At 51.4% G+C, this 17,159-nt stretch overlaps 1 protein-coding gene across 4 annotated transcripts in view; it reads right to left on the bottom strand.

The window, feature by feature from the left end:
• Positions 1-17,159, bottom strand: part of MSI2 (musashi RNA binding protein 2) — a 388,015-nt gene that overhangs the window by 126,571 nt on the left and 244,285 nt on the right. For all 4 annotated transcript variants that reach the window (XM_089900876.1, XM_022552616.3, XM_022552618.3 and 1 more), the window contains exon 7: positions 13,430-13,478. In XM_089900876.1, the coding sequence (XP_089757002.1) occupies positions 13,430-13,478 (49 nt within the window). The remainder of the gene's footprint in view (positions 1-13,429; positions 13,479-17,159) is intronic.

The raw sequence follows: 17,159 nt of genomic DNA, 5'->3' as shown, positions 1-17,159 counted from the left end.
GGAAGGGCCCAGGTCAGCGTAGCTGCAGGGAGCATGTCTGGGGTGAAGCTGGAGACCGAAGAAGGGCCGGAAGTCAAAGACTCTGCAGCGCAGCGTCAGCGTTTTAGGCCTCATCCTAACAGTGATGGGAAGCCAGCAAAGTGTTTTGGGAGGGGGTAACTAGATTCACACCCAGCACGGTGGGATGGTCGTTTTTCATACCTCCCACTCCCCACATCAATCACCGGAGGCCACCACCACCCTTCCCGGGCTTACACACCAGGGCACAGGCCACCCCACTGCCCAGAGAAGGGTGGGGTCAAAGGCTTGGTCCGAAGCACAGCTTTTTAAAAGGTTTTAAAGCTGGAAGGGTCCTGGGAGATCACGTGACCCGGGAGTTCCCAGCCCTGTTGGCACATCAGCTTCAGCTGGGGGAAACGTGAACACTAGCCAGGGCTCCAACCTTGAGTCTCACTTCATTGATCTGGGGTGGGCTCCAGACATTAGGATGTTTTAAAAACTCCCCGGTGATTCTAACGTGCACCCAGGGCTGAAAACTGCTGATGCAGTCCAGACCTCCGACGTGACAGCAATCATTCATCATACGGGCGTCTAATGCTGGGCTGTGGGATGGCCTATGTCCCCCAGACCTTCCCAACCAACCCTGTCTCCGAGTGAGAAAACCAAAGCTGGCCACAGGAGTTACGGAGCTCTTAGGGTTACGAGTAAAATCTAAATTCCAACTAAAAGAACAGAAGGGGAAGAGGTGAACTTTGGGCAAGTACCCTCCTCTGCTTTATCGCGCAGCTACTGCAGTGTCGAAACACATTTTTAGCCTCCGACTGAGGAGATACTTCCGACGGGCTCTGTGGGTCCACCCACCACCATTCTACTCAGCGAACACACAGCTGCTGGGTGTGATACGGAAGGGAGCCCGGGGCTGGTGAGAGACAGAACAGGGGCCACGGTTGCCTCTGTATCTATTCTGGGCCCGGGATGGATGATGTCACCTCCAGCAGCAGTGGAAAGCAGAGTCATGAATCATCCATGAACCAGCCCAGCCTCCGAGATAATAAATCGGATGTCGGCACTGCGTGCTTCGCAGATCTGGTGCAGAGGCGCCGGCTCTGCCTGGGGTGCTGGAACACAGGCACCAGCGCTGGAAACATTCAGAGAGAAGGAAGCCCTTTCAATTATGTCCTGATATCAAGATGGGGTGGCAAGTTGAGGAAGAAATTTCAAATTTGTAGGGAGTTCTCAAAGGCACACAACTTTGATCACAGTAAAACCATGCCAGTTATTTCTGCGCGCCGCCAGGTTTGCCAACCAAACCCGGGGATTAAGAGAAGCACGTCCGGGGCTGAGACTATTAATTACTGCTGTGCCTACCGGCATCCTCCGCCCGGAGACCTTGTAGGTGTTACCACTTTGACCCTCAACAGCATTAATTTAGCTCAGAAACTCACTCTAGGATCGAATTTGGCAATTGTTCCTGCCTGGAAGGGTTGCTGGGACAACATAAAGAAATCAAGAAGTCTGTTTGGCAGGGTTTGAAGTTCAGTGTTGTCTTGCTGTTTTCTTTCTTATGTTTTCCAGGGTGGAAGTCGGGGCAGGTACGTAAGGATGGTAAGGTTTGTGTTGTCATACATATGAGTTCTCCTGATTTCCTTCTCTTTCTCTCTCTCTCTCCCTCTTTTTTGGCCCTTATTTCCACTTCCCTAAATAGCCAAGTTGAATGAACCAGCTGGAAATACCAGTCTGCTGGGTATGGTCTGCATTCTCGGAGTTGGGGGTTCCGACACCTCCTAGGTGTATTGGTAAATCCTTGGCTTAGAAGGAAATGACTGCGCTCCGAAGGCTACAAATTCAACATTAAACCTCAGAGTTCTTCAAGTGTCTTTCTCTACCAAGAAGTTATCTCTAACACCCTAAGGTCAATTTCATGGTCTTTGGCCAAATTAGACTCGGGCAGGCCGTGAACTACATCAGGATCTGGGGGCCGTGTTCCCTTAAGTAGAAGGTCTTTACTCTAATTTCTCTCGCACATAATTTTGCGGAGGGAGCAGCTGTGACGTGGACAGGAACTTGCGAGGAGAAACGGCTGTGTTCGCCCATGGAGGCTGCAGGCCACCGGTGAGCAGGGAACTCGCCCGACAGGAAGCACGGCTTTGTCCTCTGCGTGCCGCTTCCTAGGGCTGCGGAACAAAGCACCACCAACTGGGGGGTTTAAAACAACAGCAGTTTACTCTCTCACAGCTCTGGAAGCGGGAAGTCCAAAATCAAGGTGTCGGCAGGGCCACGTCCTCTTGAAGGTTCCATGAGAAAATCTGTCCCATGCCTTTCTCTTAGCTCCACACTCCAATCTCCACCTCCGTGGTCATGTGACATTCTCCGTGTCTCCCTTCACACGTCCTCCCTCTTCTTAGAAGGACACCCATCGCATTGAACCAACTTACCCCCGTTTGACCTCATCTGAACTTGATTACATTTGCAAAGACCCTATTTCTGCCTAAGGTCACATGCTGAGATACAAAGGGGTTAGGACTTCCACATACCTTCTGAGGGGGATTCAATTCAACCCATAAGATGAAGGAAAACCTAACAGCATCTGCCAACAGCTCTCTAGAGTGTGAATATTTTCTCCAGTCAGCAGGCTTTAGCCGTCATTCCTCAAGGAGATAGTAACAGTATTCTTATTAGTAGTAACATAACAGTAACCTAACTTTATTATGATAGTAATAAAGTTAATATTTACATAGTATAAACGTCAGGTGCTTCACGTAAATTCTCTCTCTTAAACCTCGCAAGTCCATAAATTAATAACATTCCCCATTAAACAGATGAGAAAACTGAGGTCGAGAGAAGTTCAATAACTTGCCCCAAGGTCACACAGCTACTGAGTGGTGGCGCTGGAATTTGAGCCCAGCAGTGTGACTGGAGACCTAGGCTCTCACCCCTTTGCCACCAGACAACTCACGAGCTTCACTAACTGGGTACCTGCCTTGGCTCTTAAGCCATAAGCAACAGGGGCACAGAGGAGGATTCTGTATGTGCCACATTGTGTAAGGTCCCCACATGTTTAGTAATCATAACTTGGGTTAGGAAAATGCTTTCAACTTTTTTTTTCTTTAATTAAAAAGACCTTGGACTCCTGGAACGAAGGGTCTCTCTGTTCTGACCTCTCTCACCTCTGCTCTGGGATAAACTAAAGCAAACGGGGCTTCTTTTCATACTGGGGCCGGTCTGGCTATCCTATTAATAGCACGTTGTCTGGAAAAGCAGAAACTACTAAGAAAATCCTCATCTATCCATCCGACTCTCTGTTTATGGAAAGAAAAAGACAGAGGTGACTCAGAGGCAAAGGATTCTCGGCTGCATATAATCAAGTCTTGTTTGGAGCTCCGAGGCCCCCTCTCCCTGGCAGGACAGAAAACTCAGATGACGCGGGACCCATCCCTCATTCAGCAAAGTCTGAGATGCCACATGTTCTACTAACCCCATAAAGACAACCAAGTTTGAAAATCTTTACGCCAGTGTCAGGAACACGGTAGAAGTGACAACAGTCATTGTGTTAGCATACTGAGATGGGATGAACTTTTTTCCTTTTGAAAATTCTCTCATGCTGTTCTATCACTATATTTACAATTCAACTTGGGATGAATTGTAAAAGCTTATTACGCTAAAAAAGTATTTGTCTGACTAGGTAATAAATGCATAGGGTACAAAAATTCAAAAGGTAAATGAGTATAAAGTGAAAAGTTTTCCTGTATCTTTGGACCACTGGTCACTTAATCGTCTTCCCCAGAAGCAAATGCTGTTTTTTATTTATGTATACTTGCATGGATGAGTATATATATTTGTGCATAAAACATATTCGAGTGCTTTCTATAGCTGGAGATTATTCCAAGTCCTTTATACGTACTAACTGATTTAATAAGCCTCAGGCTAACCCGATGTCATCATTCCTGTTTTGCAGATGAGGAATCTTGAGTCACAGAGAGTGTAGGTAACTTGCCCAAGGTCACACAGTTATGAAGTCACAAACCTTAGATGCGAACACCAGCTGTCTGACTCCAGAGCACGTGCTCTAAGCCACCGGGCCATTCTCACTCTTTGTCGCCAGTTTTGTGACTATCCTTCCAGAAATATTCCATGCACAGGCAAACATATGTTTCATGTGTGAAGGGGAGGGGAAAACTTTTTTTAAAGACTAGGTCTTAAAAAGTTCAAATAAACATTGTAACTTGCCTAAAGAAGTTAAATCGGCAGTTCTTTAAGGGGGAAAGGAAAGAACTAAGGCTACTGGCATTGACCACTCTCTGTGGGCACTTCGCAAGTGGCTCATTAACTCGTGCACAGCAGATGTGCTGCCTCCAGAGAGCGAAACGGGGCTCAGAGCCCTTCGGGGACCACCTGAGATCACGCCCAGGGAAGCTGGGACTGAAGCCAAGTATGGGCAGCACTAAACTCAGGCTCCTTCCCGTGTGTCCTGTGACAGAGACACAGATGGGCCAGGGAATGTCCTCTGAACCCAGGGCCCAAACAGAAGCTCGAGTGCAGAGCTGAACAATCCCGGGGGCTCCTGGAGTCCCAGCAGGAAGCAGGCGCCCCGGCTTCTGGTCCCCCCGCTCAACCCCTAGCAGCGCCGTGATGCTAAGAAAGGGGATGCTTTTAACCAAGTGGCCAAGCTGAAGGCTCCTCTCTCTTCAGAGATCTGAAACCATGTGAGAGTCGGAGCTGGGAGCTGGGCCTCTATGGGAACAGGGCCGAACAAAAGCCTCATTGTCTCTCTCCACAAAAAACCATTTCTGGGTCAATGAAGTGGCTGACCCTGGGCCCACTCCCTTTCTGCTTCCGTGGGCCACAGCCAGGAGGGAGGAAGGAAGATCTACTAGCTCACCACCCTTCTGGTGCCAGGGCTTTAATTCCGAAGGAAAGGAGTTTCAGATTTATCCTCCAGCTGGGACACCAAGGGGCATCCAGGGGGCCATGCCCGCCCCCCACCCTGGCCTGCCCTGTTGCCAGGGCGCTGTGGGGTCCGTGTGAGTCCCCATCCACAGGAAAAGCAGGTGAACAGAAACTGAGCTCCCATGTTGATGAATATCTCAAGAGACAGCGCCGGAATGGGCGCTTCCGGAATACAGTTAGCTCAGGGAAGAAAAAAATTAAAGTGTGCTCCTTGCTTTCCTGTCAGAAATAAAATTAAGGTCTCAGATCGATGTTGCCAGGGCTGGGATAGCTACAGGCATCTTTAATGGCCTCCTCTACATGTTTGCAAATTCACAGTCCCCTTCAACCCTGCCCTTCTAATTGGTTATTTGCGAGGTCATGTTTGCACCAATTTCTCCGGGAAGGCTAATGGTGTTTATTTAACGAGAAAATAAAATGTGCAGACAGCTCCGGGGGCTGGTCTCTGAGAGATGGCTCAGGGTAGGGGCTGCAGCTCTCTACCCCGCTCCCGTCTTTCACCCTCTGTGGCCGCCCTTCCTCTGGAGGAGGTCCTGAGATGGGCCCGGTGACAGGTCAGGCCTTGAGGGGACTGTGCTGGGGGCCAGAAGCGGGGGGCCAGGCTGCACAGCCTCTGGGCAAAGCCCTAGATGCACCCTCCGGGGTGCATCTGTGCCGGGAGCACAGAATCTAGTGGAGGGGCACGTGGCTGTCCATGTACACCGCTGTGGGGCTTGGCAGTTCTTCCTCGTTCTAACCGAAGTGTGCCCAATTTCAAGCCTGCACGTAATTGTTTTCCAACAGAACCTCTCCAAGTACCCAAAGGCGGCAAATTACACATCACTGCCAGCACCCCAGCCAGGCTCTTCTATCCAGGGGGGGTGGGGGAGATTCAATTATATTGAGTTTCTACCCCATTCTAACATTCTCCCTTAGACTCCACATTTATCAATACCTTTTTCTTCTTTTGGCCTCTGCGCGGCATGTGGGATCTTAGTTCCCCAACCAGGGATCAAACCCTCACCCCCTGCAGTGGAAGCGTGGAGTCTTAACCACTGGACCTCCAGGGAAGTCCCTCAATACCTTTCTAAAACAGGTGCCCCACACTGACCTTGGTCCACTCTGGGAAGAGACGAGGATTATCACCTAACCTGATCTAACTCTCCACTTGCATGAAAAGAGCCCACAGACATGCTTGGTGACCACATCACAGTACAGCCTAGGCTGGAAGCTCTATCCGACCAAGACCCTTGGCTGGTGTTAGTGGCCTGTGACACACCGGCAGCTTTCCTGTCGACTGGCTTCCCATTCAGGTGCGGAATTGGGATCAGTATCAATAATAAGCAGCTACTGGCTTACAGGTGGCCACTAAACCCCTTAACACATCTCAGGCTTGCGTTAGAGAGTGATGGGTGCCTAACAGCATCAGCGGACGAGAGAGCAGATCTGTGAGGTGGCGGAAACGCAAAGGGCATGACGCCAGCAGGGCAGACCCCGCAGCAAATCCTGCTCTAGACCCTGACCTTGGGCACCGGTGCTGTGCAGGATGCCATCGTGTCCCATCGGCACAAGTGTCCTCGCCAGCTGTGATTCTCCAAACCCTCATCATGCTTTCTACCCCATCCAACAACCCTTTCCCACCCAGAGGGACTTATCCTCTTTGTCAAACACACTCCTTCCTCCATCCTACAAAGTCACATTTATGGGTTGTAGAGTCCCAACCCTCTCTCCCAGGTAAATAAAGTCAAAATGTTAGAATCTCATTAGGAAAAACACACATACTATATCTTTGACACCCCACACCTACAAATGAAGCAATGCTTTTTTATTTTTAATTTAATTTACGCCTTTGTGAAACTCTTTTTACGTTTCCCCCTCCCCCCTTGGGAAATGGGCATCAATAAACAAACAATTACAGTGTGATTTTTAATCATCTTTTAGTATACAAGAAAAGAGTCAGTCTGCACTTCAGAGGTCAATTTCAAAAGTGAGTGTCTGGCAGGGAGCCAGGACATTAAGGGCTGTTTTTTCTCCTTAGGAAAGCATTATTGGGATTTCCCTGGTGGCACAGTCACTAAGAATCCGCCTGCCAATGCAGGGGACACGGGTTCGTGCCCTGGTCTGGGAAGATCCCACATGGAGCAACTAAGCCCGTGCGCCACAACTACTGAGCCTGCACTCTAGAGCCCACGAGCCACAACTACTGAAGCCCGCGTGCCTAGAGCCCGTGCTCCGCAACAAGAGAAGCCACCGCAGTGAGAAGCCCGCGCACCGCAACGAAGAGTAGCCCCCGCTCGCCGCAACTAGAGAAAGCCCGCGCGCAGCAATGAAGACGCAATGCAGCCAAAAATAAATAAATAAAATAAGTAAATTTATTAAAAGAAAAAGGAAAGATTGTCTTCTATCATATGGCTTCAGCTACATCGCACAGGCACGGTTTTAATAAATAAACTAATTACGCAAATTACGAAGACCTTAAACTTCGGTCGGCTGCTTTTGGGGATAGAGATGCTGTACGAGCTTCTTGGGAGAAGCCAAGCTCAGTCTTGCTGCCTTGAGGTGAGACTGCAGAAGGCTGGTCCCTCCAGCCACACGGCCCACCACGGCGCCCTTCCAGCCTGGTAACTCCCGATGGGCACAGCCGCCCTGGGAGAGGACGTTCTTTGTCCAGGGAGCCTGCTGGGGATGGCGCTCTCTGAGGTTCACAGAACAGGAGACTGCCTGGGAGCTGTTGTTCCTCTCCAAAGCCATTAGCACTGCACTTAATAAGCAACTGCTAACAGTCTGGAGAGGAGTCATCCATCACACTGATCTTTATTTTTCTCTCTGTATCCTGTTCCTCGCCTCTGGCAATGTTCCGGAGCAAACAGGCCTGCTGGGTAATGGAAGCCACTGGGGGTGAGAAGGCCTGTCCCCAGGTCTCTCCTCTGTACTCGCCAGAAACCACTCCCTCTCCAGCTGACCCTCACCAGGCCACCTGATAAGCTTCAAAGACATCCAGCTCATTTTCCACTGGGCCCCCAACCACCCAGCTCTCCCCTGACGCGCCAGACTTGGAGGGACCTGGCTGTGCAGGCCCTGAGGTCAGAGGGAGGCAGCACATCTGAGGCTCCCCTGGAATGAGCTCTTAGGGGGCTCCCTACCCCCACGAGGAGGTGAGTGAGAGATGTATTTCAGCAACCAGCATCCCCGCCATCCACTGTCTCAAACAGGGCGGATACAGGGTGAGTCCTCCAGCCCCCTGGCTCTCAGCCAGCTTCCCCCCAACCGCCCACCAAAGAGCAAATCAGAAAGGATAGCACCTTGTTGCTTCTTCCCTCCCTGCCCACCTCCAGCCCCACTCTGGGATCAATACGTAATGCTGAATTCAAGATCTTATCCGAGTTCTGCAAGGGTGAAGCGACAAACTTTCCCCCAATGATTAAATCCTTTGATGATCAGTCCAATATTTTTCAGCCCACCTCTAAGGACGTTTAGAGAGCAAATGCAATGACTCTGAAACGGCTGGAAAGCCACCATTCTCTCTCTGTCCTTGGGCACAAAGGGTCTCAGAGGAGGCCACGAAATGAAGTGATGGGCGGGGCCAAGGAAGGCCCTAGCTTCTACCAGTAGCTCAGCTCCCCAGCTGGCTGTAGGAACCTGCTGTGCGGCTTTCCAAAACTCCACATGCCTTAGTTTCTCCATCTGAAAAGTGGAGGTACCTTGTAGTCCAGCAAGAGGATAGGTGTGGAGAAGGACTAATAATAAGGAGGTGCCCAAGTCCTTAAGATCACCGACTCTGCTGCTTTAAACCACTGCCTAGCCCCGTGCTTGCAGAGCGGCTAAGAGCGCAGGCTCAGGGTTGGACAGGGTGGGTTTACGTCTAAGTTCTGCTCGGACTAGTGTGCCACTCTGGGCAGCTCAGTTCATAAAGATTCCACAGTACGTGCTAAGCACCTGGTATAGGGGTGCTCAGAAAGTGGCTGTTTCTACCAGGAGTGCTAACACAACCTGGTTAACACAGAACCCTGTACCACTATGGTGTGCACTCTGATGGGGTGGGGGGGGTCAGACCCCCCTTCAGGAATGAAGGTCATCTTCCCCAGCCGCTGGGAGTGCTGCTGGATGACGGCCCCAGCTGTTGGTCCCCTCCAGGACTTCCCCGGTACAAGCCCAAGATGACACCTGCTTCCCAGGTGGGCTGCCTCCTATGACTGATCAACATACGGGGATAACTGGGGCAGCTGAAGGACCACCCTCTCTTCGAACTCCCCAGGGCATCGCAGGTCGTCATCTCCCTCTGCCCGGTCCCCGTGAAGAGCATCCCCAATGAACCTCCTGCAGACCCAGCCCCATCTCGGGGACCCCTACCGGAGACAACTGCTCCCCCTCCGCTGGTTAGAGAAAGGAAACAATCTGGAACATACTTCCAGTTAAAAAGCTAAAAGCCAGAAGCATACTTTAGGTCCTGGAGCTCAGCGGTCCCAGTTCATGTATTTTCCAGAGGCAGAGCCTGAGGGGTTCGGAGAGCTTAGGAAAAGTGCCCCTGGCTAAACGCAAAGGGGCAGCAGAAGCTGGAAGGCGGTCCCTCTAAGGACGAAGGTGGGAAGACTCCACACTTCTGTGAGAGTCAGATGCTGAACGACCTTCCTGCTTCCAGGATGGAGGATGCACCTCCCTGGAGGGCTCACTGTCTGCCGGACTCTCCCCTGGGCTCTTTCCCACGGTGCTACCGAGGTCCAAGTGCAGATGTAAAGTGGGAAGAAACACAGGCTGGCGCTTCCATGAACAGGAGCAGTCAACTGCTGTGCAGATGCAACTGAGGGCCACCCTTGTGCCTACGGGACCACCGTGGGGCAGGAAGTGGAAATGCTGCCCCGACCCCTGGCTCCTAATGGCAATGAGGCCTGACTCCCAGAAAGCCAGGCCCCGTGCCACGGAGTTTTCCCTGACAGCAGTGGTCACGGCTCAGGGGCACACAGGTGGTTTTCAAAATGCCTGGGGCAGAGGACAAGTCACCGCCCAGGCTGCCCAACGGGGCTGGGTTAGAGGTTGACGGAAAGCACTAAGCAAGTGCCCTGACGACACGGAGGGGTTAATGGTCTGGGCCTCTTTAAGCAGAAAGCTGGCGGCAGTGGCAGCCACAGAGGTGTCCTCAACACCTGCTCCACCAGCACTTTCCTCTTGATAAGATAACGCAAAACAGGAAGCCGAGGAGGTGAAGGAAAGGTTGGGGCAAGGTGGCTGCAGGAGGACTTTATTTTCCCGTGCTTATCTCCTGATCCCAAGTGCACATTCCATCAGGCCAGGGCTGTGAGGCCTGCTGGCTCCACATCTATGATTTGTGCTTCTCTCGTGATGTGTTCTTTCTTTAGAGAAAATTCTTTCCTCCCCTAATGCTCTGGATCGCTGAAGTATTACCCCAGCTTCAGCACCCCGTCCAGAGAGAAACTCCTCCTCAGCTGTTTGGAGGGGCTGGAAAGCACGTATGGGCCAAAGTCCCCGCCGACACAGGTGGGACAGCGGGAGCAGATTTCTGTACAGGAGCAAACGGGCAGCGGGTGTCAGGTCCTTCCCGTTGAAACCTCTGGGCACACGGTCCCTCCTGCCTTCTCTTCCCCGCCCCACCCAGCATCAGGCCGGCCACAGGCTGCATCCATTCAGGCTGGCTTCCTGGATGGGCGGCCTGAGCTGTCACATACACCCCGTGCTCAGAAGGGCTCCACTCTTGGTTGAATGCTCTGCTGTCATCTTGAAATTCTGGATAGTTTTTGAATAAGAGGCCCTGCCTTTCATCTCGTTGTTGACTCCATGAATTATGTAAGGGGTCCTGCACTGACCACAGGAATCTTAAAGGCGGGCAGGGCAGAAGGATGCGGGGCAGGCCCTGCCTTGGCTGGGGGAGGGGGCAGCGCCGTGCACGCACCAGGGGCTCTGCCCGCCCTCCATCCTGCCATCGCCACCGGGAGTCCTGACTTGGGGGAGTAAGCGACCACGTTCCTGAAGCTACTCTGAGTGCTGGGCCACAGGTGACCTCCCTTAGGCTCACAACAGGAAACACTTCCCTCACCCAGTCACAGAGGGACCCCCACCCCATCACTGTGCCCAGTGCCCTTGGAGAAGGGGAAGAGGCTTCAACCACAGCAGGAGGCATCTGCGTTAGAAACAGGGGAGAACTTTCCCTGGCACCTCCTCTGCAGTGTGTCTGGGCCTGATGTCCTGAGTGTGAATCCAGCTCTATCAGCTACCAGCTGAGTGACCTGACACAGAGGGTGACCCGCCCTCTCAGGTCCCTCAGATGACGAACCTCTTTCCTGGCTCAGCTGAGAGGGTTCAATGAGATGATCTGTCATCTCTTCCAACACAGGGCCTGACACAGAGCAAGAGATCAACAATACCTTTTTCACTGATACTCAAAAAAGAATGATAACAATACTGCCTAGAAGCCGCTGAGGAATCTTCCAGGATTATGAATTCTAACACTGAACACCAGTGCCACGTTCAGATGGACCTCGCCCATCCTGAAAATAAAAGGACGAAAACACCCTTCTCAACAAACCTGCTGCACGTGGAGACAACAAAGAGCAGAATTTGAGGGCTTCCCCGGTGGCGCAGTGGTTGAGAGTCCACCTGCCGATGCAGGGGACATGGGTTCGTGAACCGGTCTGGGAAGATCCCACGTGCCGCCGAGCGGCTGGGCCCGTGAGCCATGGCCGCTGAGCCTGCGCGTCCGGAGCCTGTGCTCCGCAATGGGAGAGGCCACAACAGTGAGAGGCCCGCGTACCGCAAAAAAAAAAAAAAAAAAAAAAAAGCAGAATTTGAAATCAGCTGTCCTAGGTGTGAGTCCCTTCTCTGATCCTGGATGTAAGGCACCTCTTCTGAGATGTGGTTACCTCATCCACAAAATGGAGGTGATGGTAATAATAATGATGGCTATAATAATAATACCTAACATTTATGCACAGTTGATGTGCTTGGCGCTACGCTCTCCAAACAATCCTATAAGGAGGTGCCCATATTATCTCCATTTTGCAGATGAATAAACTGAGGCATAAAGAACTTAAGTGATTTTCCCTCCGGGGGCTGCTGTGAAGATCAAGGTGGAAGATGCGTGTGGAAGCAGTGCTGGGAAAACCATAAAGATCGACGCAATGCAGACGATGGTCAAGGGTCGTCAAGGATTGCCCGTCACCGGCACCACCTTCCTCTCACTCCAGAGCGTTGCAGAAGCAAAGGCAATCATTCCACACCTGTAAGCTCTTCTTTTCTCTCCTTGCCTCCCCCTAACTCCTCATCCTCTACCCCATCCCCATCCCTTCCCCAACATATAACACCTCTGATGCCCCAGTCTTCTATTTTCCCTTTTAAGGATGCTGTAGGTGGATGCATGAGATGCTTGATTCCCCAGGCACACTCAGGACAGCCCCTCCTTCTCCCACCCTTGGAAGCATCGCTTCCCACCCACTCCTTCCTCCCTTTCACTCAGCCTGCCTGCTCAGAACAGGGAGACATGCAGTCAGCACTGGGTAACTGCTTCTAATCACAGGGGACAGCAAGAATGTAAACAACACAAGAAACATCTAAATGCCATCCAAGTGGCAAGGAAACACTGATCGCTGGCCCCTTCTCTCTAGAACACTGCTTCCTGCCACCCCCCCTTCAGAAACTCTGCTCATTAATGCCCCGTGAATAGGAACCCCAGAAACCAGGAGCTTCCGGAGAACGGAACGCTAAACCATAACTTTTGACGCTGCTTCCTCTGGGGAGGATTTTCTAGAGTCATCCAATTTTCTGTTTAAAGGAATAATTTCAATGTGTTTGTGGTTTTTTTTGGAGGGTGGGGTGAGGTGGCAGAGGTCAGAGACCCCTTTGAGAATCTATTCAAAGCTAGAAAGCCTCTCCCAAGAGAAACATAAAACATCCCGCGTGTCATTTCAGGAGTTCTTAGACCCCAAGATGAAACCCATTTTCCAAAACATGGGCAGGACAGTAAGCACAGGAGAAAATACAAGGAAGTGCAGATGTCCTCCAAACATCCAAGAGGCACAAAAGGGCATTGCCGGGTCTGTGCTCATTGTATACATCGAACATCGAATAAACCTAGGATGAGGCTTTTTTTTTTTGGGGGGGGCTCTTTAGACTGACAGTGTGCTTCTCAACCCCACCCCCCCTTCAGTGCAAATTGAGAACTCAAGAGTAACTGCTGTGAATAATTTCCACTTAGTGCTGTGGTTCAGCGAGGACTAAGAAAGCAAGGATTGGAGAAGTGTATCAGAACGCGTGTGGGGCGTGGCTGCATAATTAAATGACAGTCCCCAAGCCTAAAGGAAATGGTGTTTTAACTGTCCAGTATCAACCCTTCACACTATCGTGGCCCTCTCTTAATACAGATCCACAACACACGTCACCTCCACCTGCCTGATTTTGGAGCAGTCACTGTATCTTTTGTTTGCAGGACTGGGGGTGAGAAGAGATGGAGGCAGGAGAGGATGAAGGGGCAACCTCCCCACACTGGGGTTCTTACCTCTGTGCCTGTTGGTCGTCTTATCAAACATCAGCATTGCATCCTCCACCTGCAAAACAAATACAAAATAGAGTCTGCTTTAGGAATTTTAACAAAATACACAAAACATTATATATTGGTGGGGGGGTGGTGGCAGTTTCCATTATAGAAGTCACGTTGCTTGTTAAAACCTATTTGAGGGCTTCCCTGGTGGCGCAGTGGTTGAGAGTCCGCCTGCCGATGCAGGGGACGTGGGTTCGTGCCCCGGTCCGAGGGGTTCCCACATGCCGTGGAGCGGCTGGGTCCGTGAGCCATGGCCGCTGAGCCTGCGCGTCCAGAGCCTGTGCTCCGCAACGGGAGAGGCCACAGCAGTGAGAGACCCGCGTACCGCAAAAAAAAAAAAAAAAAATCAAAGAGAGGAAAACACCAAAGGCATCCTCTGTCTCTCTTCCTAGTCCCTTCCTCTGTCCCCCCAAGCACCCTGCAACCTTTTTAGTCATTTCTGGAGAGTCAGGATCCACACTCAAGTCCCACACGGACCTCAAGAAACTCACACTTATGAAACCAGATTTGGCTTTGAATTCCACTCCTTTTACTTATGATCCAATCCTTTATTTGCTCCACAAAAGACACATCTTTAGTGCAGGTGCTGTCCTAAACCAATCAGCCATTCACTTGCACACTGTACCTGGTTTGGCCAGGCGAGTAGCCTGGTCTCCTCATTCATTTTGTGCCCAAAGTTGGCAGTAAAAATACAATCCAACCACATGGTTGTGGGTGGACAGAACTGTTAGCCAGAGTGCTCCGTGCTTGGAGCAATTTCAACGTGCGTGTGTGTGTGTGCGTGCGTGTGCGGTGCGAAGGACCAAGCACTGTTCACTGGAGCCCAAAGGCTCAGAAATGAGCTTGGGGGCCTGAGTTAAGCCAACTGAGAAAAAGAACCATCGGCTATTCATTCCTCACTCCTCCCAGATGACAGTCTCCAATGGAAGGGAAGACACTGGGCAAAGCAATAAAACCAGGTTTAAAATGGTGCCTCCAGACAAATCAAATCTATTTTTCTAGATGCTATCAAATATAACAGGGGGAAAAGCAAAGTCAAGGTAAGAACGGAAGAAGGGGTAGGCAAGCCAGACACAAACCTCCAAGGGACTGGCCTAGCTTAAAAATCCCTTCTGGAGTCAGGGCCCCTTGTGTTGCTAAGCAACCGAGCCTGAGCAAACAGGCTCCTGGGGCCTTCCCCTTCTGGTCCCCATTTCTGTAGTCAGTTACTGGGAGGGAAATGGCCTTGCACGGTGACTGTTCCTCCAGCAAGGAGCTGTCCTCTCTCTCCCAGGAACCAGGCTTAGGGGAGTAGGGGATGCTAGTTTGGAGAGGGGGTGCCTTCACCAGACCCCTCCCCGGCCAGGCAGGATTGAGGAGTCCCCAAGGCACCTGCTGAGGCCAAACACACCATAGCCAGCTGCCTCCCATGCACCCTTAAGCGAAACTACCAGAAGATCAACTGGTTTGTTTCTACAAAGAGCCGTCACATTTGGGCATATGGCATCGCAGACTCCGACCCGGGGCCTCGAAGAGGATTCCACTGCCTGGGGTGCGGGTGGGTGGTGGGTGAAGCCTGCTGGGTATCATGCAGGTAAACGTGACATCCGTTTCACACCCACTGCCATATTTTCTAAGATGTTTGCCAAGTCCTTATTTTGAGCTGAAAATGCCTAACAGTAAGAAAAACAGCTCCCCTTCTGTGTTGGCCATGTTTGGGTACTGAAACTCAGATTCCCTTAGGAGATAAATAGTTTGAATTAAGAAAAGGTATTTTCAACACCCCTCCTTTCCATCGTGCGTAATTGGGTCCCTCTTCTCCTTCCTACTTTTGGATGTTTTCTGATGCTGCCCTGCTAATATTTGCTCCACCCTGATGAGTGAGGAGGAGGCTCTGTGTATGTTTTTTGGGGGCAACCATTGTCGTAAAGAATAGAGCTCTTGGGCTTCCCTGGTGGCGCAGTGGTTGAGAGTCCGCCTGCCGATGCAGGGGACACGGGTTCGTGCCCCGGTCCGGGAGGATCCCACATGCCGCGGAGCGGCTGGGCCCGTGAGCCGTGGCCGCTGAGCCTGCGCGTCCGGAGCCTGTGCTCCGCAACGGGAGAGGCCACAACAGTGAGAGGCCCGCGTATCGCAAAAAAAAAAAAAAAAAAAAAAAAGAATAGGGCTCTTTCCTCTATGGTCCAGTGTACAATGGACCTCACAAAGACCGCCTGAATAGATACAGCGTCAGAGCGCAAGAAAAATTCTATTAACACTTTACAAAATAGAACGTCTAAGAAGTAGCTAGAGAGGAAAGAGAAAGGGGAAAAAAATCAATATGGATAAGTCCCGGTGCTTGGGGGAAGAAAACTTTTCACGATTGCAAAACACTTATTAATTCAGAGAAGCCATCAATGCGATGGAAATCTGGCAGAACAGCAAGAGCTGAAAGTGGAAGAATCCGAATATACAAAGACTGAATAGAATGAAAACCACGGCCTCACATACGGGGCTATTTCTCACGGTTCTATGTGAATTAAACAGAAGAGGCTTGTGTGAGCCTCCATCATAGGGATGTGAGGGATACGGGCAAGGTGGCTGGTATTCAGCCCCGGAGAGAGCAAACTGATAACTCTGTCCGTCTCTCTCTCTCTCTCTCTCTCTCTCTCACACACACACACACGTAGATTAGTTGGCTGTGCCGAGTTCAGCCTGCAGGCCAGGCCTCGTTCACGGAGGTAAAGAGTTAGGGGGCTGGACACAGGCGTTTCTCTGACTTCGGGGAGAAAACACCGCTAACCCTGGTGAAATGCTGCTTCAAAGGCGCTGGTATTTATTTTGTGTTGACAGTGCCCTCACCAGTCATACAGATTTCTTTGTACCAGAGGTGGGGGCCCACAGGCCTAGTGGTCCTGGGGGGTCTCCAGAGCGAGGGGGCAAGAAGGGGAGGAGCTGTCTGAACCTGAGCACACTTTGTCCCATGTCTTGGCACCTGCCCGGTCTGTCTGCGGAGAAGGAGCCTGTTCCAACCTTGAGATCTGCCTTCTAATAAAGTTAGGTATAAAAGTCAGGTGTAAAGGCAGGTATAAAACGCAGCCCTGGCATCCTCAGTGGTGTACCCTTGCAAACGACAAAGCAGGGCAAGTGACTTTAAGTGAGCTGGTTGGGGGTGCCCCCGTTGGTGTCCAACACCAGGAGGTCCTGAACCTGTAATCCTGACTATTGCAAGGCTCAGGCTACGTCGTGACCTCCTCAGAGGTGCCCCACGCACGCCCCGCGTCTGAGTCAGTAGTGGGAGCCACACTGTTAGTTTCCATGGCCCACGGGGCTTAGGCAGGGTGTCTCAAACCTCCTCCCTGTCAGAATCACTTGGAGCACTTGTTAAAACGCAGATCCCCTGGGCCTCGGCCCCAGGGTGTCTGATTCAGGAAGCAGCGTCTGCGTTTCTAACAAGCTCCTGGGCGACGCTGACGCAGCTGCTGGCCTAAGGACCCTACTTCCCATGTGCTGCTCTGAGGGGGCAGAAACAAGAGCAAAAGTTAAAGACACTGGACAGAGCTGCTTCTCCCTCTTTACATCCATTCAGTGCTCAATACATGAACCAAATTACTCTTCCAGAGGCAACCGAGACACGTCAGCGTGATGAACAGTTCTCCCCTGCTTTGTTCCCTGTCTCTCAGACACTTATACTCCAAGATCCTGAAAATGACAGCAGCAGAACCCATGA

Source organism: Delphinapterus leucas, chromosome 19 (genome assembly GCF_059928025.1).
Source record: "Delphinapterus leucas isolate spDelLeu-1000000601 "Yukka" chromosome 19, BTC_Dleu_Yukka2, whole genome shotgun sequence".
Lineage (NCBI taxonomy): Eukaryota > Metazoa > Chordata > Mammalia > Artiodactyla > Monodontidae > Delphinapterus > Delphinapterus leucas.
Note: the sequence above shows the minus strand (reverse complement) of the source record. Positions and strands in the feature narration are given on the sequence as shown.